The following is a 26822-nucleotide window of genomic DNA, read 5'->3' on the forward strand; positions in this document are numbered from 1 at the left end:
CAAAGGAACAAACTGGAATCCCAGAGAACACATCTATTTGGCTGGTTGAAAGGCTTCCCTGTGCAGATTAAGTTGCCAACTAGAGCTCCAGCCTTACAGTTTGTTGCCCCCTGCCAAAAGAGTTTTCAAGAGAAAAATGAAACTATTATCGATCTGTGTCAGTCAACCCAGAAATTATGATGCAGATGACACGGCAAATAGGTCTTGTAGCAACAAATACTGATGGGACTTTCCTTCTGTTACTAATTTCAGTTTGCACACACTTCATAAAATACCTACAAACATTCTCCTCCCCCCCGCCATGCACAGATTAGCTGCTGAAGACTTACTTTCAGTACACGATGTACAATTCTCAGTTTTTAATACAGTACATATTGAATTTGGGCTGGGAGAGGTTTGCAAAGTGCTAACGTTACATACTGATGCACACTGGCAAAAGATTTCAAATACACTAAACTTGGATACTGTAGGACCTCATGAACTCTGCCAGATTTACTGTGTGTTCAGGTCTCCCCCATGTACAGCTTTTCAGCATTAGCATCACCCTGCAGAGACTACTGAATAAACCGTTTCAAAGCCAATTCGTAAGGAAGATTAACAAGTGCAGTAACTGTTTTTGAAATTAAACTCTCATAAGTTAGACTAATATTACTAAAGGTGATAAATATGTTTTTAAAAAATCCTGCCTTCCCTAACATCATGTTACCCTCAAAGTTACACAAAAGTATTTTAAAGTTATCCACATTAAACTAGCTTTGTTAATTTTAGATGTTTGAGTTTTAAAAAACAAATTCACTTTTTTGTGTAAGCTGCTCAACCTTAACTACTGTTGCAATATCAGACACCACTATTCCTTAATCATGCCCATCACAAAGCCTTTCACAAAGTCCCCAAAATAGTAACAGAGCTAAAAATGTACAAATACTGAAGCTGCCATTAGCAAGTAAATCAATTTCTCATTCTTCATAGCAAAGATACTCCATTTAATTAGTTCTCACAAAGCAGAGAAATGCTTTTGACATATCAGCTTGTACCATACATGACTGTAATCAGCTTTGGGGGAATATAGTTTTGGGAAAGCTCAGGTATGAAATCTAATCTTAGAAGACTCAAAGTTCCTGCATGCAATCCACAGAGCCATAATTTCATAGACTCTTTGTGGGGGGAAAAACCTCTACTTAAAATTTGAAAAAAATGTTTAAAGCATCTGCAGATATATTGTAGACACAGCCTGCAGAACATTGAGTTAAATGAAATTCAGTATTTATTCTGTTTAAAGAGAATTCTAGCAGAAATGTGTATCATCAACTCGGAATATCCAAGATGGGAGCCAGCACATAGAATGCCAAAGGACAATGAGAATTGCTGCTGCCCATCTACTGTACTAAAAGATGGCCAGAGTTTTTGTATTTAGTACAGCATGTCTCTTAAATAGCAAAAAGTATACTTGAATCTTAAATTATGATTCATGCGTATTTCTTTTTTTTCTTTTTTCCCTTCACATGAACTCTTGCTCCTAAGTAGCTGTTTAAACACTATGCAGTATTTTTTCATTGTGTATCCTAACACCAATACTACTGCACATGAACTTCCACAAGGCAAAGTAGATGCTTTCACATTAGGAGAGACAGACTCTCCTATTTGGAACAAAGATGTCTGAGGCATTAATATGATAGCAGTTTACAAAGCTACGAATGATAACAGAAGCAGTAGCAAATTAATCATTTCTTAATACAAGAACCAGGTTGTAACTCATAACATTAACAGGCACACACACCAGAGAACAAGTGGGTTGTCCCCCCTCACCTCACCCCACCCCATTTCTGAAGTCCAAAATGAAGTGGTTTCAGAAAGCTAAACAGACAAATTTACAGATAAAAAAATTCATGAGGGATATCATGTAGGATTATTCAGATGAAATCTCTGATTCAGGAAGTCCCCTCACTTCCTTGTAGATACACAAGCATTAGAAACCAGAAAAAGAGCACTCCATATTGGCTCTGTTCTTATGTGCTTTCCCTAAATATCCACTATTTGTCTTGACAGATCTTCAGTTTGCCCAAGTGCAGACATTCTTGTGCTTACTGTTAGCGTTAGAAAAAGTAAAGTTGTGGGGGGAAGGGAAAGGTTTATTTTAAAAGACATCCACTGTAGTCTATTTCTGTCTGCCAGTAAAAGTTACCAGAAATAGACTTCGTGGCTTATTCAGTAACCATTATGTCTATAGTAACCTTATGCTGCAGATTTTGTTTAAATAAGGAAAAATAAATATAACAAGTCAAAAGCACACACACTCACACTGGGAACTGTAGTTGATTTCTTTCTTTCTGGACCCACAAGTGGACTTGCAGCCATCTCTCCTTTGGATCCCACTGTAGTGCTGCTAAGTTTGCGTGAGACATCCTTGTCCCAGTCTTCTTTCTGTTCACTTTCCACACTATTTGCCTGAGCCCTTTTTGTGTATGACACAGCAGGAGGAATTGAGGGACCAACTGCCAAATAAAACCAGTATTAATAAACACCTAAAAATAATCACTGCATTTTTCTTGGCCAAAATAGTCTAAATATAATTCCCCGAGTCCAAAAAAAGCATTTGAACAACTATGACTGCAAACTCAGCACATATACCAACCTATTAAATTGAGCTTTGACAGCCTATGTTCTTTTTACCCACTCTCTCTTCATTACCAATTTCCAGTTCAGAATTAGTTCCCATTTCACATCAATATGTGAAACCTAGAAGAGTATTTTAGTTCTCATTTTAAACCCATGCAATTTGTGCAATATTATGAAAAAAGGAATTAGAGGATACTTTTCAAATTTTTTTTTTTTTTAGTACTTTTTGCCGCATATCTTTTCCTCTAAACACTATGGAAGATCATGTTCCCCTGAAAACCCTAGAACTACTTTGTTTAAAAGCATGTTTATATTTGGAAAAATTACAATTCTTTCCCCCTCATCATTCTTTAAAATGCTTTGGGGCAAATCCTCCATCGGTAGAATTTTACATTCCCTTGAAATAAAATCGCATCAGATGATGATCTTCACAATATTGGTTACTTTTTTGGAAAAAACAACACCACACTAACACAGAGGGAGAATAGTAAAAAAAATGGGGAAAAAAATTAGAAATAACAATGTAAATTAGGCAGAGAAAAGGGCCAAACATTTTAGAAGTATTTCTAGTAATTTGGTAGTTCTCTTTGAGAGGAAAAAAAAAACCAAACACCTTTCATTTAATATTTTAAATATGCACTCCTTTTTGATGTAACCGCTTTCATCTGAAAATGTTTCCTGAACACTTGGTAAGTTGTTGTCTCTTGGAAACAAACAATTTGGCCCCAACTCCAAATGTACTGATAAACATAAACTCAAAGGCAGCAAACCATTATCCAGACCAATATTTTGCCATTACTTCCTAAACAGGAAACATCCTCAAGCTCTTATTTAGCGAGTCAACCAAGTAACAAGTCCAAAAAATTAAATCTGTAAATTACATTGACCCAGATTTACCACAGAAGCATTCATACAAATAAAAGCATCACAGCAGAGCACGATGAAATACACAACAAATGCACAGAGTGGTGGACCTGCCAGGTTCACAAAACACTGCACATTCAGACTTAAATTGTGTATGTTACTTTACTTGTTGGAATGTCATCCCCACCATGATCACTGAACCGCCGTTGTTTCTGATTAGTTGATATACTCCGTTGGACCTTCAGGTGAGCGGGAGACTGCACAGAACTGTTGTTGAGGTCACTGCTAGGACGAGACCTTTGACCCAAGTTGCTGCTGGACAAGGACTCGCCTCCTTCAAACTACAAGAAAAACAGTTTTTCAAAGCATAAACAAAATTCAACATTACTGGTACTTTTATGGCACAGCAAAGAGTTCCAATCAAAGGCCCTTTTTTTTTTTTTTTTAAACTTTAAAATTGTATCCAGAGTTTAATTTTCTTCAAGATGAATTTTATCACTTCATCTGTGTTTAATGTGCTTTAAAAACACACAGCTAAAGCTAAGAAGTTAATGAATGCTGAAAATAAAATTAGAAGAATCTTGACAGTAACAAAAACTGTGCTATTTTAAAACCTAAGCCAAAGAATGGCTCCCCTGCCTTTTTTTTTTTTCTTAAAGCTTAAAGAGCATTTATAGCTTCAGAACAATTTCAGAATGCATTGGATTGAGTCAGAAGGGCTAAAAAAGCAAGTACTACTGATTCAAGGACTCTTTATGGCCTTCAACACATCTTTATAAGGTATGTAACTCAGCCACTGGTTTGTTGATATCTAAGAAGCATAAGTTGTAAGTAAGAGCAGTGGAAAAGACAAATGTCCTCTTCCAAGCAGTTTGAGTCAAAATCATTTCAAACAGATTCCCTCCATGCTCTGCCATCACAAGGGAATTCTGGTTCAGAGATGTTGTGGGAAAATGCACTCAAGGATGCACATATCAGATCTACACTATCTTGGAAATGAAGGAAGGCCAACGAAGCAGCAGGAAAAAAATTCCTTCAAAAAGAAAGCCTTGGTCTTGGCTTGATTTCTTGAAATCCCTGTGGTCCCAAAAGATCCCTCTAGTTCCAAAACAGTCAAAAGATTTTCTATCACAAATTTATTAATGACTACAATGCAATTATTTATTAAATAGTATATGAGTGAGAAAGGATGAGTACATTTCGGAGAAATAAAGGATATCACATCTTAGTAGTTAGAATAATTGCTCTAGTCACATAACTATTTCAGATTTTAACTGTAAACACACATGACAGGAAGAAGACTCAGCACTTAGAAGTCATGCCACCTCAGATGAACAGCTAGCTTTTCAAAAAGGCAATTCAACATATTTACAAGCAAATGTGAAGATACTATATTCAATCTATTTATTCATATGGGAACTAACAAGATATCCAAGAAGATATGAAAAGGGAAAGACATTAATAAGTTATTAATCACAAATTTTTTAAAAAAGATGTTACAAAATAGTTCATAAAAACATCGACAACCAGAATATTCAACCCCGCCAGATATAAAGGCCAAAATAGAAGATGTAAATTAGGTAGCACTTACTTCAGGTGCTTTTCTACCTAGAAGCAGATAAGTAGCCATGACTTCATCATACTTTTGGTTTACTAAAGATTCATGGATTTCTTCTCTTGAAAAGCCCATTGTGACCATAATGTCTAAAAGTAAAAAGAGCTAGATACATTAGCAGAATAAGTGCTTGGGTTTACTTAAGAACAATGAAAATAGAAAAAACCCATATAATTTAACGGGTAACTAGGATTCAACTCAACCAGCATCATCTTTGCTGTGCAAAATCAAAAAGGCGACAACTCCCCTCTTTCATTGTTATTTTCTTCTTGAAAACTCTCAACTATGTTTTTCAACATAGTTCAACATTATTCAACATTAAATGTTATTCAACAAACAAATAAAACACTGGCAAATAGAAACTATGAATAGCTACAGGGCCAACACAGTATCTTTCTCTGACCATGGCAGATAAAAATTGTTGCCCTCATAACAAAATCTGTTTCCTTCTGCCTGTTGAATTCTGTAATCTTATTTGTCTTTTGCTGTGCTCGTAGATTCATGTCAGCTCAGTGAAGTCACAACAGTAGTTATAAGGAGGGCATTGTAATGAAATTTCTCATTTGAATAAAAAGAAAACATTTTATTTGTACGATGAGATTGTATCTCAAACTCGATAAAGAGTTTAGTTTGACTTACAAGATAAAATTGCCTATGTGCATCAGATGCAACATCCTTGTAAAAGTCTTACCTATTCTCTTGGTGTCATTAAAATCTGGTTCAGGCTCAGTATATGGCTTTAGTTCTTCTTCTTCATGGCCAACATTCATCCACCGATCCTTCATAATTTGCTGAGAAAAAAAAGAAATGAGCTTTAGGTCAATACGCCATTTACCATACCCAATTAAATTTGTGCTAGCTGGTCTGGAGAAAAACAATTTAAAATTCATAATAATCTGAATGCTGCTCTTTCCCTCACACCTTCTCCCCTCACATCTTACAGTTTCTTCTTTTATCTTTCATCTTTCACATCCTTTTGTTTCCATTAGTTCATTCCCCCCTACTATTTACCCTTTACAATACAACCCATCCCCCCAAAATATCAGAAAAACCGAGAGAAAAAACCTGCAGTTCCAACACACAAAAATCTTTCATTTTGTACCCTTCACTTCCACCATCTCTTAATCTCATCTTGCCAAGTGCCTGACACTCACGCCCTAATCTTGGTTAAGATCCCTAGATGTTACTACAATACCAACTCTATCACAATAAATAACTCCTTCAAATAATAACAAAGGAAGTGTTTAGAAACTAAGGAATATTCCAGGAGCGCGCTGATGCTTCCTACAGTCATTTGTTTCAAGACTGTGATGCCAACTGGTCATTTTTTCCTATGGATCTTCTCACTGCACTTGACCTAAATATGTTCACAGTTTGGCTGGAGGGAGAAATGCCTCTTAACTCTCTCTGCGCCATGCAGATATTTACTTTAAAAATTTCTCCTGCATTCTTTGGAAAATTTCCTTCTGCTGTGGCCTGGATCTTTTATATGCCTGCAAGACTGATCAGCTGGAATCCCTAACCACTACCACCACCACAATTTCTCCTTAAGGACATATTAATCTTTTTTAAAACAGCTAAAAACATTTTCCCTCCTACAGCAACAGGCAGACATGCCTCTTTAGGGACAGATGCTAATATTGCTCACTAGATTGACAGAAGAGTGAAACAAGTGCCAGCAAGTCAAGTTTCCCACAGGCTCCAAATATGCCTCGCAAACACCGAATTAAGTTATTTCTCACAAAGCAAAAGACTCAATTTTCCATTGATATAACCAAATTCTTGTATGTAGAGCTGTTGCCAAATTACAGACTCAAATAACTGCATCCTTACAAGAACAATACAGAACTTTGTACTTGGGCCAGTTAACATTTTGCTGATGATAAGACTTAAAGATTTCTTCAAAGTTCTGCCACAATTGATTTTTTGGCTTTTGAGTGGGATAAAGAGGAAGGGATTGTGCACATGGATCGCTATATTGCATTTCTGGCACACAAAGCATGAGTATTTGACAATAGACTTTGGTTATGTATTTGTAGCCTTGCAGTAACATGATAGACTCCCCAAAGAGTACTATGCAGTATCTGCAATTATGATTTTTTAGAGATACTGTTAATTACATCTACAGTTTAAGCACAATGAGGTGTTTGGATGACAGGAATCACACTGCTCAAGTCCTGTCTCCCTTTCTTGATCCTTCTTCAATTAATAGGCAAACTCAACAATTCCCACTTACAGTTTTTCATGTCTCTTCAGTAGGTGGATCTACAGTTCAATGTAATCTGCTCCAGGTTTCCATCTGCTAAATATCTAAACTTTTGCTAGCTTCTGTCTTTTAAGTACATGATCTCATAGCCGTACTGAGTTATTGTACAACTCTTAAAACAGGCTCTTACAATCAAGCATTTTGAAGTGACACAAACGATCCAATTCCAGGATCAATATTGTATCTGTGTAAATTCAGCTGGGCTTCCAGTCAGCTGATTAAAGAGCAGCAGCCTTGGTCAGGGTATTTAAAGATCTGACCCAAACGGTACCTCTTAAAGATCAACCCAAACTGAATTTCAACCAACTAGATATTATTGATGAGGTTTCCCTCAATTTTCAGGAAAACTATCTAATAAAAATCTGGCCTGGCTCAAGACCTGTCTGTCTCAAAATTATCTGCTTTATTACTCTTTGTAAGCATAAATCTGCTCTGTGGGAATTTCACAAAGTGTTGCTTTGCAAAGAATTGAAGACTGGTGAGGGGAAGAGAAATTTGTTGACATCCTGATAGTTAATAGAGATCCACATATTTTCTGACAACGCATTTTTCCCATCTCTTCCTGCGAAGACTTACTGTTAAACAACAACATTCTCCTGCTTCTAAAATGTTTTCTCTCTGCTGCAACCATGAAAAAGTCTAGATGAACCATTTTAATAAAAATTTGCCTGATCCTTACCAGAGGAAAAGTGCTAAGCCTAACCCATACAGTGCTGATCCTGTGTCAGTCTCAGCTTTGATGCTAATGTCACTGACACATCCTACTGGATGGTCTGGGAAAAACATGCATGGGAACTAAGCGAGTGTATGGCCGGGACTGAGCAAATAATTAAAAGACAAAGCACAAACAAAAATCCTCCCCACCTAAGATGACATTGTCTTTCCACTTTTAGAAACTTCTAATAAATATATACTTTCATTCTAAATATGTATTTTCAGAAGTGCTCAGACAGAAGAAATAGTCATTTCTTTCCAAACCACATACCATAGCTTTCTAATTCAACAAACATGATTTCAGGAACATTCATTTTAAGTAAGTTTGTGATGTCTCCCTCCCTCAGATTAGCATATTGATGAATGTCTGTTATCATTGGTATTTTGGTACTGGCTCAAGACCCCCTGTCACACATCACATTTACTTGCTCTCTTCCATACAATCTGACAACTACACCGTTCCAGTGATGCTGCTATCCAACACCTCTCTCCAGGGACAGGAAGGAATTTTAGAAGAACTGGATAACACTACAATATCTAGAATGAAAGTGAAATTAGATCTGAAAAGAAACCGCTGAAAATCCAGAGGAAAGTTCAATAAAAGGAAAATCTGTTTTCCTAAAACTTAAACACGACACAGGAAAAATGTGATCTTTCACCATCTTCGAGTGACTACGCTCTTATCGTTATGTCCTCCAAACAGTCATACATACAACATAATTAATGAATATCAGTAAAGTAGAAGCCACCATTCACTATTCTCTTCCACACAGATTTTATTCAAGTTAAAACTATTTATGAGAAGTCACAAACCAGCATCAGCTTGAAATAAGTTGCATGCAGACAGAGCTCAGTAAATGCATGCTTCCTTGCACAGGTAGCATTCATGCCAGGAAGCATAAGTCATGCCACTACAAATAAAAAGCTGCTTAAACGGGATTTATTCTCTGCAACACCATCCGCTGTTGCACAAGTATGCACAGAAAGATGAAACAAAAGTCACTGGTGATTAACTCATGCAAATACTATTTAAAAACCATTCTATTTATCTTCTGCTCTACTTTCATCTCTATGGTAAGTAGATGTTATTTTTAAAAGTCTCTCTTTGTTAAAGAATTCACAAAATAGAACAGAGCAGCATTTAGAGTGAACTCTACACAAAATATTTGTTAAATACCAGCACCAAAGTTATCCAGCAAGTACATGCCAATACAGCAATCTTGAACAAAACAGCCTCTTAAAAACACTGAACCTTTTAGACACAAGTTATGCACAGATATTCTCTGTGTCCCATGAAGAGAAAACTTAATTTACTAACAAAAAAAAAAAAGTTTATAACTCCGTAGAAATCCTCAAAACAGATTTTAGCTGAGGGACACAGCAGGTGGTATTATATATGTTAATTTTCCAGCTATTCAGAAACAAAGCTACCAGAGAGGGCGGAAAAGAAAGGACTGAACAGAAATAATTAGCAATTACTAGCTTATCATTCAAAGAGTTCTTAGTGTTTATCTGTATTATGGCACTAAAACAAACAAAAAACCCATGTAGTTTTCTATTACAGTTATTCTTCTTATATCTATCCTTTTTAAGAAGTTATGCTGGAAATGGTAAGTTAAGTCGAAAATGCTTATGGTACTGCCTGCTGCTGTTTTTGTTCTTCTGAAAAACTCCAAGCAGAAGATATTTACAATCTTGTCTGCTTTCCACACATTTTGAACTAGCTCCATTATCTGACCAAAACAAGTGGGAGCAGTTTGCAGTTTGAAATGCTCTTAAATTATAGTCTTTAGTCAGCTGCAATTAAGGTTAGACTTTCATTCATTAACGCTTTCTATTTTCAGGCTGCACTGTTTCTGGGACATTTCCTCATTATTTTTTTTTTAACAAGACTTTTTGGCCCTTAAAACAGGAAGTACCTATTGTGAAAAATAAAGAAGTCTTAAGCAATTATGGTATTTTATTCTTTCTTGATCTGAAAACTCTTTTTTTCCAAGATGAAATTACTTACTTCCAAGCTGCCTCGTTTTATTGGATTCAGTACTAGTAGCTTCTTAAGTAGATTTTCACAGTCTGTGGACATATAGAATGGAATGCGGTACTTCCCCCTCAGTACTCGCTCCCTCAGTTCCTTTAAAATAAAGTTTTAAAAAGTGAGCCTACTAATGACATAGAAGATTTAAAGAGAGTAAAAGCCAAGCTTTCATATTGTAACTGTACCTTTAGATTCTGACCATCAAACGGCAATGATCCGCTTACTAGTGTGTACAAAATCACCCCAAGGCTCCACACATCAACTTCAGGACCGTCGTATTTCTTTCCTTGGAAAAGTTCAGGAGCAGCATAAGGCGGGCTTCCACAAAACGTGTCCAGTTTATTACCGACTGTAAATTCGTTACTAAAACCAAAGTCTGCAATTTTAATGTTCATGTCTGCATCAAGTAGAAGGTTTTCTGCCTAAGAGAAAAAAAAAAAAAAAAGAGGAAAAGGACAATTTACATATCAGAATAAGATCAATATATTACAGTGTATCATTGATCAATAAATGCAATAATGTTTCTTTTCTAAAATGGTTCACCATCTGTACCTTTCTTGCAGAACAAAATAAACTAATCCCCCTGAATATGTTACAAAGATAGAAAATCGACTATGTTTACTCAGGAACATATAACTGTTACAGGCAGCTAAACAGACTTGAAAGTCAGCTAGTGAATCAGCTATGAAGATTTTATTTTCTGGAAGAAGTAACTTGGTTCAGCTTTAGACTGAAGTATCTAGACATCTCAGAATAGCAGTTTCAGTTTTCGACAGGTTCATGCCAACTTCTGATGCCAAGGAGCATAAATCTAATCCCAGACATCATCTGCCATGTTTGTGAGGTAAATGTTAGAAGGGATTTAACACTTTAAAAGAAGATCTCTTCTGCTTACAAGATGAAACACTTCAAGCTATGTGCTGTATCTTAGCATTCTGTATCAAAAAATTCTTTCCCCTTTATCATTGGTGTTTGCAATAACACCACCAAGGTGTTTAACACTGAAGTATTACATTGTGTATGAAAAAATACATGTATTATACATCTAAGAATATTAATGCCTGTGCAGCAATCATGATGTGAATGCAATGCATCACATATACATAGATGCAAGTATTCAGGAACCCGGAGAGTCAGTAAACAGTATCTTATATTTAGTATCACAGGTATGTCAGAAGATTAAAAGAGCTAGGTTAGAGAAATACTAATACATTACTGGAAAAAAATAAAGTGCATTTCTCAAAACGCAAGGATGCTGTGCAAGGAGTGCAGCAGAACTGGGCAATGTTTACTCATCTAACTGGGTCCTGACTCCTGTTCTGCATATCAGCAACACAGGAGCAGCACTGAGCAGTGCAGGAATCCTTCTTTTTCAGCAGGAGGACAGATACTAGCCAGAGCAGGATTCACCTAATTGTCAAACACCAGTTTTACAGCAAACAGAGACATCTCTCATCGGATGCTGTGCTCAGAAAATAAAAAAAAAAGTCTTAGTTCAGGATCAGAGAAGCAGCAATCAATTTGTTATTTGCTTTGATTGAAAGGGTAAATGATTTTGTTTGGGTTGGTTTGTTTGTTGGTTTTGCTTTATTTTTTTAATAATTTCACTTGCACTCAATGAACAGAACAGGAGACAATTAACTACCAGTATATCAAGCCAATAGCTGCGCAACAGAATTTAGCCTTTATCAGGAGTAAAATACAGCCCATTTTTACAAACTAACTATCCTGGAAAATATTTTATTTTCCCAGTTCATGACCTGTAATCTCAGCTGGTTCCAGCTGATGTGCCTTGCAGACAGGCTCACAGAGATATTTTCCAGATTTGACAGCCTTCTACATTACTGCACAAAGACTTCATTTTCCTTGTAGTGAAAACATTACTGTCAGTGCAGCTGCTCTGTGATTACAATAGTCCTCCTAGTTCAACAGTACTCTGCTACCCAAGTACCCCATGCTTTTAGGTTCCTTACTTCAAACAAAAACACCAAAAAACCCTTTTTAATATGCCAAATAGAAAGACTATGCTCTTGTTGGTTACATGTTCAGAGCAAAAAGTATTAACAGTCACTGAAAAGGTAAGATAAATTTTGTGCATCGCAGGACGAGCAAAGTTGGAATTGGTTATAGCCCTTTCTATGCAAGCTGTTTATAATCACAGAAAATTAAAAGGAGACAGTTTAAGTACCCACAGGCCTTGCACTCCCTCCTCTTCCGCCAGAATAGCGTGGACAAACTTGCACATTTTCTTACATGTTTAGTCTGAAGTAACTCACATTTGATGGAGTTTACCCTTTCTGTTATTAAAGCCAAAAAGGCTTATCAAAAATCTCCAAAGTGGTGCTAGACCTCTGCCTTGCGGTGCTAACAATGTCAATTGGTCAGCATGCTGATACCATGGGGAAAGTCAGAAGCAGATGTGAATGCAGACACAACTTTAAAGTTGCTCTTCCTTCCCTGCAGCTCCATGAGAAGAGTTTTAAGTGAGACAAAGATGACACACAACATTTGGAAAGAAGAGATGAAGTGAGAACACCTCCTCAAAGCCATACGTTTAGCCTTTTTTTCTTTGGGGAATGTATTTTTCATTGGCTAGGCTGACTGGCTCTCAGTCACACCTAACACTGAACTTTTCAAATGAGTCTAGCATAATTCCATCCAAGAGAAGACAGAGAGAGAAAAGCAAACAAAGAAATTATTTTGGAGCCTGCCTGCCTGTCTTGCAAATAGGAAGGAGATCAGCAGCAGAGTACTTGTGACAGATGGTAAAAGGGATCCTGTGCGAATGCTGCAAAGCAGTTTTGGATAGTCCTGTGAGCAATGCAGTGACCTGTATGTGTGCTATGAAACAAAGAAATGAATGAGGGGTGGAGGCTGTAGTGGGCTCTGGGAGAAACAGCAGGATGCAGGATGCTAAATAACTGCAGGGGTTAATGCAGTAAGACTCAATAATATACCTGGGCTGAGCATGCCAGTGCCAGATAAGCACGAGGAGATGGCTGGCTACCTACTCCCAGCCAAGTATAGGGACGAGACAACCAGTGAAAGTGGCTTGTCCAGCCAAGCCAATAGGTCTTCTGGAAAGCTCAACAACAGTGGCCACGGTAAGCTCCAGAGAGCTTGACAAAACATTCATGGCCTCCAAACCACCACGCAAGAGGGGGAGGAATTTTTTTAAATCAAGATTTCAATGGGATCCAGCCCTTTCCTTCCTTGCATTTTGACTTCAGAGTGCTAGCCAGGCACCTCCATCATCAGATGACAATGGTGCTGCAGCAGAAAAGGATGTATTATCCAGCACCATATGCACACGCAGGAGCTGGCAGATTGACAGGTATTAGGGAACAGATTTGTAAGAAAGAGGTTGAAAGCATGCTGCAGCGTATTAGAAGAAGTTAAGACAAAAGATACTGGTGAAAAAAACCCTTAGGAATTATTCAGCCTCAGCTTTTCACACGTATTTAGATACATTAGTAAAAAAGAACCTACACCAGTGTTTTCTTTGTAAACGTACAAAGACATCAAAGCAAGAGCACAAGCCAGCTTTTAAGCAGGTGAAGATCTTGTGTCCAAGTCCCATGATACCTAAGCTTGGCACGAAGACAACTACAGACTGAAGGCTTAGGTTCTACCTGCAATTGCTGAACTCTTTAAAATGGTCTGGTATGTTTATACAGATAGAGTACTAGAAAGCATCAAAAAAAGGAAGTTTGACTAATTTCTGTTTACCTTCGATTTATTTTTCTGCCTGAATTAAACACTAGAGTAGAAACCAGAAGTTCAAATGGATTAAAAACCTAACATATTTCTTACGAATCACTAAAAGACTGGTTTATATATTGCAATATATTTTAACTGAAAATATTTTAATTAAGTAGTGCTGACTGGTATCATTGAACTTCTGCAGCTTCAGTGTGTAGATATCTGCATGCCAGCAGGTGTAATTCTTTGGATAGCATGTCTTTTTCTTAAAGCCAAAACTGGAATGAAAGTAACACATGTTCTATTCTTGTCTCTCCCCTGTTCCAACCGGCAAGCTACATTATTTCTGTGCTTCAGAAAACTGAGAATAAAATACCAGTGATAATTCTCTCATTCACATGTTTGAGGCATTCAGAGACAGTGGTAAGGACAAGTATATAGAATGAAATTAAGTCCATACTGTCAACCAGCAAAATGAGAAATAAGTAACAGCCTACCTTAAGATCACGATGAACTATGCACTTCTGATGACAGTACTGCACAGCAGATACAATCTGAAACACCAAGACGATCAGTGAAATATTTTATTTCAATCTCAGTATAAGTTTTCATATATAATTTAGTAATTTTGGCTCCTGATATGATTCAGTAGAACATAAGAAATAAATAAAGCTTTCATTTTAGAAAATATTCGTTTAAGTTTCATTAAAGCTCAAATACTAAAACTAAAAAGTCCCTAAAAGCAGCTCATTTTCTTATTAAAAAAAGTTTAATACATACTCCTCAGGGTAATAGGACAAACATCTATTTTAAATGCACATCACCCAACAGCAGTAACTATAAAAGGAAATTATTCCACCCCCCAACCCAACAGCCGGATGTACCATCTCAGATTTTATCTTCTGAAATATTTGCAGTGTATCTCTGCAATTCATCCCTAACAGAATAGTTTATTTAACATTCTCATATACATCTTTCACATATGTATAACAAAAACGAAGTCTGAAACAGCAAGTTAAAAGCAGTTTCTTTACATGTTAATTATATACCTTAATTCTGAAAAATACCAAATTTTGCTTATTTATCTAATTAAAGCCTTTCACAAAATAATCACTAAAAACAGGGTAAGAAAAAGATTAAGGTGAGAACGTTTGTCATAAGAGTATAAAAACCTGTTACAGCATACCCTTCATACAAAGCAGTGTGACATGACACAGCAATACATGTCATCATACCAACATCTCTAGATAGAACATCTGTTAAATTCTAAAATATTCAGAAAAAGATTAAAACCTCAAGTGAGTCACAATAAAAAAAAAAATGTGGCTTTTAGGAACATCCACTAAAAAAGAATGTAAAACAGTCTTACTATTTTTAGATAGTACGTAGGAAGCAGATATTTTTCTCTTCAGGGATTTTTTTCCACTCCAGCTTTAATAAACATTATCACAACAATGAATATTTTTTAAAGTAAAAGAAGTATGCTCACACTCATGTCTATCTGAAAACACCATAAATAGAAACAAAAGAAAGAGTGAATGTTAATTTCATACCTGCCTGAATTTTGCACGAGCCTCTTTCTCTTTCATTCTTCCATGTGCAACTAGGTAGTCAAACACTTCTCCTGACCATGACAAGGACAAAACATCAATCCTATTGCCCAGGTTTTATTTTTGACCTTCATGCACAATCAAATCATGCTTGAAAACAACACACACAGCTCCCCCCCCCCCGCCCCGAAGGGAAAGGAAATTGAAGCAGTCAGGAAAAATTCCTTTTTACTGTTTGCATTTGATTTCATTTTTCAGACATGTAATAGTCAAGAAATATAAAAATGGAACCCTTCATACTAAGGCTTCTTCAATTTTTAAAACAAGTTTACTTAAAAAACACTGTGAAAGAAAAAGAAATTGACTTCAATCATGAAAAACATTCATATTGCATATAAGACACACTGAGAAACAGGCAACTTCTTATGTACCAGATTTGTTTTGCATATCTCTAGCAGCTTCACTTAACAGTATCTGTATTACTTCTGTTTTTTCCTTCTTGTTCTCTTTCTAGCAAAGCTGCTCAAATGCCTTTCAGATCCTCATCTTTGCACTGTCTGGCGAGCAGCCTTTCCTAGCTGGTCACTAGCCCTGTGCTGGATTCCCTTCCCACATTCAAACATTTCACATTCAGATGCTACGCAGTTTCTCAAGCAGGCACCCACTATCCCTCTCACTCTTTATGATCCTGCTGGTCCCCTTTCCTGTGTTCCTTATTCCCACCCCCTGGACCTGCCTCTCCAAGTGCTTTGGCACACATTTTCAAGATAAAATGAGGCACCAGTGCTTGTCTAAATATAGCAGATAAATACTGAGTCAAGTTTTTGCTAGAATCAGCACCAGGTTATCTCCTGATATTCCAGCAGAAACCTCAGAATGGTAACTACCCTTAAGCACAAACCTAATAGGTTACTTTACAGAATGTGATGCAAGCAAGAAAGTCTGCCCTAGGAGGTCTGCTAGGACTGTTGTGAAGACCAGACTGGAATAAACCATTAGCCATAAAATCCTTAAATTGTTCCTAGGCATGCAACTGGCATGGCTTTCCATATTTCAGTTTATCCTTAAAGCAGAATTAAGAATCCACTTACCCCCACTGGCATATTCCATTACCAAATACAATGTCTTTTCAGTTTCAATAACTTCAAATAATTTTACTGCAAGAAAAATGAATGAGAGAGAGATTGCAGGGAGCAAAAGCACAGCACAAACAATTATACTCATGAAGTGAGTACAATTCAAGGCCAGTGATAACACTAAACCATACAAAAACTATATATCCTTTAGGTTAGCATTATTTTGAGGGGAAAAAAGCAAAATTAATTTCTAAATCATGATTGATAATAAAGCATATTAATTCACAATTTTCTCAGAAGTTTATGCACACTATACAAACGTGTTCATGCTGAAATTAGTGTTTAATTTGACACAGACGTCTTCATGATCATACAAACCTTCCCTGTTTCACTAGTAAACTGCTCCCAGTTAGAAATCTGAGATTCTGACTAACTAAAAACTGAGCGGATACCAGAAACGTTAAGTCTGAAAGACTTTCCTCAGATTGCAATAATAACCACTCATTTAAAACAAACACACCCCCACCGCCACCCCCAAGAAAACAAAACCCAGCAAAAGCTAAGAATGCTGAAAAAGCAACAAACAATTCAAGGGATGAGAAGGGAGTGCCTAGCATGTAATAACTTGTACACCTCATCCATACCTTGTATGCAACAAGCCCTCTGGCCGATTCAGGACCATTAACTGTCTCTGGAACAAGACTGTCCAGCCCTCCTCAGCCAGAAGAATTGTCATCACAAAGTAGGGCCCTGAAGCTGTGGGGTAGGTGAAAGAACTAAAGCAGAAAGGGAAAATTACATACTTCGTAATTCTAATTTTCTGGAAATATCAGTCAGCCGGAGTCCTTCCCAGACTGAACTAATGGAGTTTTGCTACTTTCACCTAAGAAACTCATGCTTTTTGGCCTCAAGAGTAATTTCAATGGAAGAGGGGAGTTGGGGCCCTCAATAGACCGGAGTGCTCAGCATCTCCTACTTTGTGTTAAAGCTTTCCTGGACTGAGCAGTTTATCTCCTCAGAGCAAGATTCTTGTTTCAAGCAGAGTCAATAAAGGAGGTGAGACAATGAAGCATTTACTGAATGCTCATTGTCCTATGATCTCAAAAAAACTTTAATGAACAAAAGCATAGCAGTAAAGTACATTCAAATAAAGCCAAAGAGTAAAATGTAAACCGTATAATTAAAAAAAAAAAAAAAAGTTTGCAGAAACGTAGGGCTCCTACCAATATTGGGATGATTTAGTATCTTCATTATTCGTACTTCTCGAAACAACTGTCAAGGAAGCAAGACAATTTTCTTAGAGTATGTTTATTAGGGAAAAGTTACACAAGATATGCAATTTTAGATGGCAAAAAGGAGCAGCATAAACCACAGAAAATACCATTAGCATAAAATATAGATAAATATAGTGCAGTGAAGCCCAGAAAACATAATCTACATCTTACACATTATATAAAAATAACCACTACCAACTATGTATCAAAAACAGACTAATTTTTAAGCTTTATACAAACAGACACAGATAAGTTTTATAGCCCTTTCTAGAGTCTCACATTGACCAAAACCAACGGCTTATTCACACAAGTTTTTGTTATCTCTTTGCTCCTATTTCTTTGGTGACTGGCAAGCTCAGCTAACCACCCTGAATACATACATAACTGCGGGTGCAAATACAAGATGTATTACTACAGGAAAGTTGAACATACAGATGTTAAAATGGAATTAGATACCAGGAATCCTGATGTCCCCCCCCAGTCCTGCTGCCCCACAGAGGTAAAGCGGGTGAGTTCACTTTTCTCACAACTACCAAATTTTACACTGGGTCACAAACAGCGATGTCCCCTCTCCCCTCGGCAAGGCCTGAAGGTTTATGATTGATGGAAGTCTGCTTTATGATCCTGAATCACATAATTAAAAACAATTGGACAAACTTATAGCCCTAAGTGTATATACTGAACACAATGGTGGTTTTTTTTTTTTTTTTCTTTTTTTTAAACCAGAAACAAGAGGTCTTAGCTCTTAAATTTCTAGCATTCATGGGTTTACTGATTAAATAAGAGGTGAAGCAAGACAAGCCCAGGGGCTCAAAGGGAAGAAGGCAAATGAAAGGAATCCAAAATGACTACATAGTTCTGTTACTCTGTACTTGAGGCTGTCAATACCGATAAGCTTGCACTGTTTTACTTCAAGTGAACAGCATATCCCCATCATCAAATCTATGTACTGTGCTGCATGCTCTTTAGGCCTGTATTGGGCTGAAGTAGGATGCTGAAATGAAGGAAGAAAAGCTCACTGGCTTCAGCGTAATGCTTAGACATTTTGGAAACATCTTAGCACTACAGTTCTCCTTATAGAGAAGCTTGGCTCAACACAAAAGCGTGTTGTTGCTCTTTTGCTTGTCTGATGTCTCAGAGGACATCTCTCCCTCCATTTTCAAAATTAGTCCCATTTGTTCAGATGCTACCTTTGCAAAAGGGTACAATGATGCAAGCCAGAGACTGAACACCTCCTCAAAGAGTAGTACTTTGGTCTCTATCTTATGATAGCTGAGGCTATGAGTTAAGAGAAATTAAAATTCTTTTGCTTAGACGACACTGATGTTTTTTTACTCCATTTGTGCAATTTAGTCAGAACATTTCTAAAATTCTGCATTTATTCTACAAGTTAAGACCATAGAGCAACATCTTTTTGAAATTCAGCTTTTGATCAAGTAATATTATTGCAGTTCTATATTATACGTTATTTAAGTATTTCAAGCTAGTTACTATTCATTTGCCTTATAATTGCCATTAAAACAATTTCAGAAGGAAGCAAAGACTATAAAAGCATTTCTCTGAGAAAACATGAACAGTATGATGCAGTTTGCTTGTGTTCAAAACGTAACACATAGGTATGTAATGCACTAGAATTAACTTTAGCAAATATTCTCGTTTCCTCATAAAGTCAGTTATTCCCATGAAAAAAACATCATACCAGGCTGTTCTTTGTGCATTTTTTGTTTTTCTAAGTATTTTAATTTGTTGCACAAGAAAGTTTCTCAGCTAAATCAGTATCAATTAGTCAGAAGCTAACAGATCTAAACTAATAGATGGTACAGCTTCAGAAGAGCTTGTAAGCAGCTATGTGGAAAACTGCAATTCCTGCCAGAAGACTGGAGAGATATTTCACAACTTAACAGTATTAATGCTGGTATAAGAGTTACAGCAATGAATGCATGTCTTCATAAGCAGGATTAAAATATTAGACTTCTATAAATAATGTAAAATCTAGAAAAAAGATCATTACAAGTAAGACTGTGTTTCTTAATGTGAAGCTCATAGTAACTACAAAAAAAAAGTGCATTATTCTATTCAATACTCTCACAGGATTTAGAAGTTTACTAATTGGTTTAAGATTCAAATTGATTTCACAGTGACACGAAATTTTGTTCCACATAGTATGTAATTTTTTCTTCCGTAAAGGAAAAAGCCCATTAGGAAATAGACATAGGAGTCTATTTTCCTCAAGACAGAACATTATTGACCTCTAGCCTGATGCAGATACTGTGTTATATGAAAAAAAAAAATTTACTTGCTCCAGTTCTGAATAGGAGACATCACCAAGACCCAAAGTATGGGCTTAGGTTTATTCCGTACAAACGCCAATAAAATTTTTTACAGCATCTTGTATTATATATCCTGTTGAATAGACATTTTTCAGAAAACTGAAGCATAAGTTCTCATACACAAGCAGGTAGTCACCATGAGTATATCAAGAGGACGTAGTTAGTCTCAACCTTTTGAAAGAAAGCAGCTATTCTAAGGCAAATTCTAAATGAACTCAACAAAGTCACAAGGTGAATCTGGGTATTTTCTTGCTGATTAGTGGCTCTGAGGTGGGCTTCTTGTTTGTTTGGGGATTTTGACTCAAAAGTACTTTTAATGTTGTTGAAATGCGTTTGCATGCTTAGAGCAAGAACTGGACAAGGATGAAGCAGCCAAAGTTATCTTAGGTGATGCTCCTCCACACAAATCATGTCAAGCGTAAGCTGAATGGAAACTGGCTATTTTATTTTACAGACGGGATGGTGCCAGCCTCCCTACAAAAGTATGAGAGCAGGGAAAGAGAGAAATCAGCAGAGTAGGAATTGAAAGAACAGTTGAAATCTTGGAATCTACCTGCAGGTGCCTGCTGACTAAATGGCTTGCTCTGAGAAAAGACTACAAAATCCTAAGTGGTTGTACTCCCTACAAAACTCCTCTCCCAACTGCCTGCCCACTACTGAAACTACAGCACACAAGGTTGCATTCTTCATGGCGAGACCCACATTCCTCTGAGAGTTCACGTTTTGCAGTTGTTATAAGCTTCTGACAAGTTTCCAGCAGTTGTTTACCTGGAAACTGACATTTTCAGACCTTTTTCTGAAGTAACTTAAGTGTAGGCATCTTGCAAATTAGGCAGGTGTAACTTATGTATTCCATAATACTGCTACGTAACTAAATCATGTAGCTTTGCTAAAGCTGCTTGGTGTGACAGATACTTTCCAACCCAGGCAGAAAGAAATTGTTTGAAAGGCTGAAAGAACTGAAATAATGGAACAGCACTGTGTAGAGATCACAAACACAGCCACATTACACCTTCTGTAGTTCCTGGCCCCTACGGTCCAATGGGATGTGTAAGGGTCTCTTAAATGCAGAGTGGGGAGAAAGAGCAGGGAACCTTATTTCAATACAGATGTTCAAAACAGCAGAGGGGGAGCGGGATGGAAATTGGGCAAATGAACTGTTCCCTGGAGTCCTGGTATATATTCAGGATTTTATTTGGTCCAGTATAAATGCACATTTATACAAAATTAAGAAAATGCCAGTGTTCACTCCTCCAATTTTCTCTCACAAGAGAGAAACAATCTACGAAATCTCTGAACAATGGATAACTTGAATAAAAGCGTTAACAGTATTCAGGTATTAGAGTACATTATTTTACATTGCAACTCTGCATTCCGTGGAGCACTACTTTGGGATAAGTCTCCCCTCCGCTCTCCCCCTTTCCCCCTTGCAGAAGCATGCTGGTCATTAACACTAGTTATGTCAATACCTATGTATTTACAAATAGAGATATCTTTAAACAATAGCCACTACACCCCTCAGTAACACCCAGGACACCCCTATATGCAAAAGAAGAGATGCATTAAAGCAACAAGACCATAGTTATTTCCTACAAAGCCAAGTTTGTTAATTTTATAGAAATCTGGACAGAACAGTGAGATTAGTTCTCCTTTTGTGACAAGGTGAGCTGCAGCATTATATAATGATCTATTTTACTGACAAAAAAATAGTGCTTTTTCTTGAGCAGCAGTGTACTGCTCTCTCAGAAGGTGTAACTGCTCCCTGACTTCTCTCCCCCACACCCCACCACACACATATAGGACAGCTCTTCATTCTTAACAAAGTGCTACCATTCAAAAAAAGCTCTTGAACAAGCATCTCCTTGTTGCAAACAGGTTGTAGCCTCAATAGCTTCACTTATAGTAGGGGACAGCCAGCACCATACTCAATTCATAGAACCTGTACCTATGGAAAAGGTGCAAGGCTTGAGAATTTGATTCCTGCTTTTCCATTTTCATTTTTCAGGGCACAGACTGCAGAAAGTACAAAGATCTTCTGTCACACCATCGCTAACACTTCTACTTGCTGTCAGGTTGACATCTATGTTTAAGATTTACTATTTTAAGTCACTACAATCAAACTAAAAATCTTCAGTTAATCAAGGCTTTTTCTTGCTTTGAAAGATGTGCTTGAATGCTTCTCTGGTTTCTAAATCATTACTGAGAAGGGATGTTGCAAAAAAGCATAGCTTTCAATAGGTAACATATTGAAATTGTTCCAAATCTTCTACTACTACTTTATTTCTGTTCTGCTTTTCTTAACAACAGAAAGAACCTAAGTTTGAGGCTTTAGATATGTTTAAAGAATAAAAAGAAGCCCGCTGACCCCTAAAAAGGGAAAATCTGAAATGCCACTTGCTAATCAAACCTATTAAGAAAAAAAAGCACCTTCTGCTCCACTAGCAGTTTGCAGAAGAGCAACAGAACACTATTTCAGAAACATTCCTAGTGAAGCCAGTACAAGACGACACTTTCAATGTAGCAGACATGCAGAAAATAGAACAGCTATTTTGATATAAATTCTAGTTATGACGAAACCCAAATACTTACATTTGGGAACAAATTACAATCATGACAGTGGAAAAAACTAAGTCAGTACAATATGTTACTATCAAGATAGCAAGTTCACAAAAAAGCCAGATCTGTCTTCTAAACAGGTGCTCACTGAGTAAGATGGGAACCACATACTGAACAAGTTGAAAACAAAATAAAAGGCAGTGCCCTTAATTCAACATTTTTTATCTATTTAAAGAGGTAGAGGTCCTGAAGCAAGAAATATAACTTAAGAATATCACATTGCATGCACAAGGATGCAAAATTAAAATTTCACAAAGTCAGCTTAGTTGCATCATCTCCTAACATTTGATGGTTTAAGTTAAAATAACTATGTCTGCCAAGTACCCTGTCCATACTCTATGGCATAAATAATATTAGAGAGCAGCTAAGAACAAACTAAACACTTTCTTTGCTTTCATACCCGTGACTGACTACAGACCCAGCTTGTATAACACTTTCAGCAAATGAACTATGTGCTCAAATATTTCTGTTTACAAAACAGAACGGTGCATGAGACACTAGGATGCCTCAACTCATTTTACTTAATTAGGTCAGTAGCAAGTACTATGACAAAACCTACTTGCACTTGGTATCCTTTATACTATAGTGAAGGGAAAGGGGATGGTTTTGGGAATGACCCTGCGCCCAAGATCACTACATACTTGCCTTGTTTGATCAATAATAATCAATAGCGATTGAAGGCCTAAAAGTTTTGCTGACCTGCGTACAATTTACCAGCTTTGAAGTTCTAGAGACTGTCCTCTCAACTACTCTAATTTAGATGGGTTCAAACTCGAGTGGTATTTTTGTGGCAGTAACATACTCCAGTATTCCTCTATAAACATTCATTAGAAAAGTGTCTGTTCCTATTAAAACAATACTACTATCACCGCTTCCCATTCCTAACATTACCTCTTGAAGAAAAAGTTGACTACTTAACAGTCCTATGATGAAAAAATTATAAAAATTCACATTACAGTGATACTATATAGTACATAAAGAATCACAAACTTTATGTAATAGTTCAGTACAGAAAGAAAAATAAAGATGACTGATTTCATAGAACAGAACAAGAAATTTTTTTATTGTTTTATTTACAATACACAAATGACCTATCAAAATACTACCAGAGGAAGTAATTCTAAGCATGCTGATGAACCACCTTCTCACCCTTATTTGCTTTAAAAAACTACAGCTGCTTGAGTGACTGTGCAAAAACTGTGCTTAAGCTTACTTAAAAGCTTTCAGGGAATCAATATTCAGTTTCACTCAAAATTCTCAGAAAATTGTAGGAAGCTGAAGACATTTAGAGCTTCAAAACAAAGATTTTTTTTTTTCTGAAAATTACAGTCAATACATTACAAAGGAAAACTTTATACCAACAAATTATCATACTTTCCAGTGTAAGCAGAAGATGCATAGGATAAATATTTCTAGAAGTTAATGAAGAAGAATGGAATTGTGGTTAAATCACTAAATTTAACTTCTGTCCTTAGTTCTGCTATAAGATGCTTCTAACTGTACCTAAAAAAATATTTCTCTTATCAGCTTCCCACTCAAAAACCAAACAACAGCAGCAAAGTCCTATTACACAAGTATTTTGCATACTACTTGTACAGTGTGACAGCATCTTTTGTAGGCTATGAAAGTTTCAGTTATACTTGGAATGATTTATTGAATTATTATTGAATATTTTTGTGTGAAATACAACTTATTTATCATTAAAGCAATTATCCCAGAAGTAAGTTTTTCCTGCTTAGTTTTCCAGAAAGTTTTAACATTTTTTACCCTCCCATTGCTCAACAATGAGACAAACTCACCTAGCTCTCCAAGTGTAAATACCAAGCTAGGCAGGAAACAAGCTAAGTGAGCAGCACAGGATTTCCCCAATATGCTCTGTCACATACTACGTCTGTGGGTCCCTCTTCACTAGCTCAAATATTAGCAAAGAGATTTGCTTAATATAGGATACAGGACTTACAGATAGCAAAGCTTTTGCATGGACTCTGCACAGCAGGTTGAATTAAAAAAAAAAAAAAAAGTAAAATCCTGAAGAACCCATACTCAAACAAAAATACTACAGAAAAGAAATTAAAGCAAATAAATCAAAGAATTAAAAGAAACCAAAGAAAAAAGAAATTAAAGCAAAGTTGTTTATAACTCCCCATAACCAAAGTTACACAATAAAATAAATGTAACAGCAGCCAGAGACAAAAGAACAGCAATAAGCCCTAGCCTCTCTCTCTCATTCTACAGCTACAGACAGTAGCAGTCTAGTGTTTGTAAACAAAAAATATCCCAAATTTTTACAATGGGCAACTTCCAATAGGGCAATACAACATTTCTGTGCTTCAGCCAAAACCAAACATATGCATAGTTAAATAGTAAAAAATCCCAAACCAAACAAAAAACCCCAGGGTTTTGTTAAAACGCTTATCACAGTGGTTATGAAGGACTTCCGAATTTCTATCTACAGGCACAAACAAACAAGAATGTTCTGATTACGTTCAGTCATTTTGCCAATTCTATACACAAAAAGTAATTGCCAAAGGTCCCTTGAGTTTAACAAATATTTTATTAAAGTTGAAATAATATAAAAACAAAGGTAAAAAACCATTAAAGCCATAAAAATTGGCACTCTTGTAAGTCCACATAAACCAACTACTACATTAAAGAAAAATCCAAGAATACTACTATCCTTTACAGCATTACATCTTGATTTAGTATGTAGACAAACTACTTGTGTACCTAATTAGATGCAAATTTTATTGTCAGCAAAGACCAAAGCTGGAGGAGGAAGGAAGAGCAAAGAAGCAATGCTTAGATAGGACCACATAGAGTAACTGCCTTCAGACAAATTGTACACACCACTGTCTCCCTAGGTCATACATACACAAAAGATGTTTGTTTAGCAAGATAAAGGGACCAAATATTTTTGTCAAGTAAATAAAAGCTCACAGTTCAACTGTTTATAGAATTTCAGATGTTACGGTATATTCTTACCTTTTGCAGACTAGTAGGATTTAGCTGGGTTTTATCTATTATTTTCACAGCAACCTTGGGAAAAAACAACCAACCATGGATTATTAAACTCAGAAAAATATTTGAACAAAAATATATCACGCCTCTGTGAGCAAAAGCATAGATGTGCCTGTAAGACATGCATATATGTCTGCTTTTATGCATTTCATCAAGTAAAATTTCCTCACCTATTAGGATCTACCAGCAGAAGCTCAGAACTTCGCCACCAGATGGTACCACCAAGGAATCAGTTTTATACTTCTGTCAACCAGGCCCTCCAAACACAAGATCTATCTATCAATAGATTTCAATATCAAGGATCTATCTATCTATCAATAGATTATCAATATCAATGAAATCTATCAACAGATTTCTCTTCGGTTTTGGAAATGCTTGGGGATGAACAGACCCCCTTCCCAGCCCCAAAATACCCCTTGATGCGCAACAAACTTTTTGATGTCTTCACCAAGAAGTTACATTTTTAAAAAAGGGATGTGTGGTTACAGGGAGAAAACTCGGGCACCTCAGGTAATTTTTCCTACATCCTGAAACAGGCTCTTTGCATCTTCCTTTATGATGACAAAAAAATGTGCTTTTTCTATTCAGAAGAGAGAGGTAAAAGAATAGCAGAAATACTTATTATAAAGATAGCCAAAGAGAATATAAAACACACTGTCAGCCTTTTTTTTTTCTTTTTTTTTTTTTTTGACAGGCTTACCTCTCTTCCAGTAAGCACATGCCTTGCCAGTTTCACTTTGGCAAAATTTCCTTTTCCTATTGTTTTCAGTAAGCGATAATTTCCAATGTGAGGATGCTCTTCATTGGTAGATGTAATGGAATTTCTACATCGGGGGATGTTTTGTCTGCTACTTGACTTGATAGGCTGGACGTGTGACTCAGTGTATCCATCCACAGAGGTATGCTGGAAGGCAGATAAAATAGTTGGGAATTTAGCTACTTGGATTTTAGACAGTTGCAGCAGAATAGACTAAAAGCATAAAAAGGTGTAGAGGGGAGTAATTTATTTACTTTTACAATATAACTGATAACTTTGGATGGTAGCCTAAGCAGAACATGCTGTCTTTGGGCACAGTTTGATGCATGTCTTAAGAAGTCTGCAGAAAGATTTTACCAGCTCCAGAATTAAAACTAGAGACACCTAGG

The 26822-nt window shown here is 36.6% G+C and overlaps 1 protein-coding gene across 6 annotated transcripts in view; it reads right to left on the reverse strand.

Annotated features, from left to right (window-relative positions):
• MARK1 (microtubule affinity regulating kinase 1) overlaps positions 1-26822 on the reverse strand; it is a 60489-nt gene that overhangs the window by 10932 nt on the left and 22735 nt on the right. For 4 of the 6 annotated variants that reach the window (XM_050893095.1, XM_050893093.1, XM_050893094.1 and 1 more), the window contains exons 2-13: positions 26377-26580; positions 25641-25694; positions 17662-17710; positions 16454-16519; positions 15366-15436; positions 14310-14366; positions 10296-10532; positions 10087-10206; positions 5787-5886; positions 5072-5184; positions 3668-3821; positions 2299-2492 (exon numbers count right to left, since the gene is read on the reverse strand). In XM_050893095.1, coding sequence (XP_050749052.1) covers positions 2299-2492; positions 3668-3821; positions 5072-5184; positions 5787-5886; positions 10087-10206; positions 10296-10532; positions 14310-14366; positions 15366-15436; positions 16454-16519; positions 17662-17710; positions 25641-25694; positions 26377-26580 — 1419 coding nt within the window. Of the gene's footprint in view, positions 1-2298; positions 2493-3646; positions 3822-5071; positions 5185-5786; positions 5887-10086; positions 10207-10295; positions 10533-14309; positions 14367-15365; positions 15437-16453; positions 16520-17082; positions 17113-17661; positions 17711-25640; positions 25695-26376; positions 26581-26822 lie in introns of those variants that run through there. The other 2 variants (XM_050893092.1, XM_050893096.1) reach the window with 2 other exon arrangements.

The sequence above is a fragment of the Gymnogyps californianus genome, chromosome 3, assembly GCF_018139145.2.
Source record: "Gymnogyps californianus isolate 813 chromosome 3, ASM1813914v2, whole genome shotgun sequence".
Taxonomy (NCBI): domain Eukaryota; kingdom Metazoa; phylum Chordata; class Aves; order Accipitriformes; family Cathartidae; genus Gymnogyps; species Gymnogyps californianus.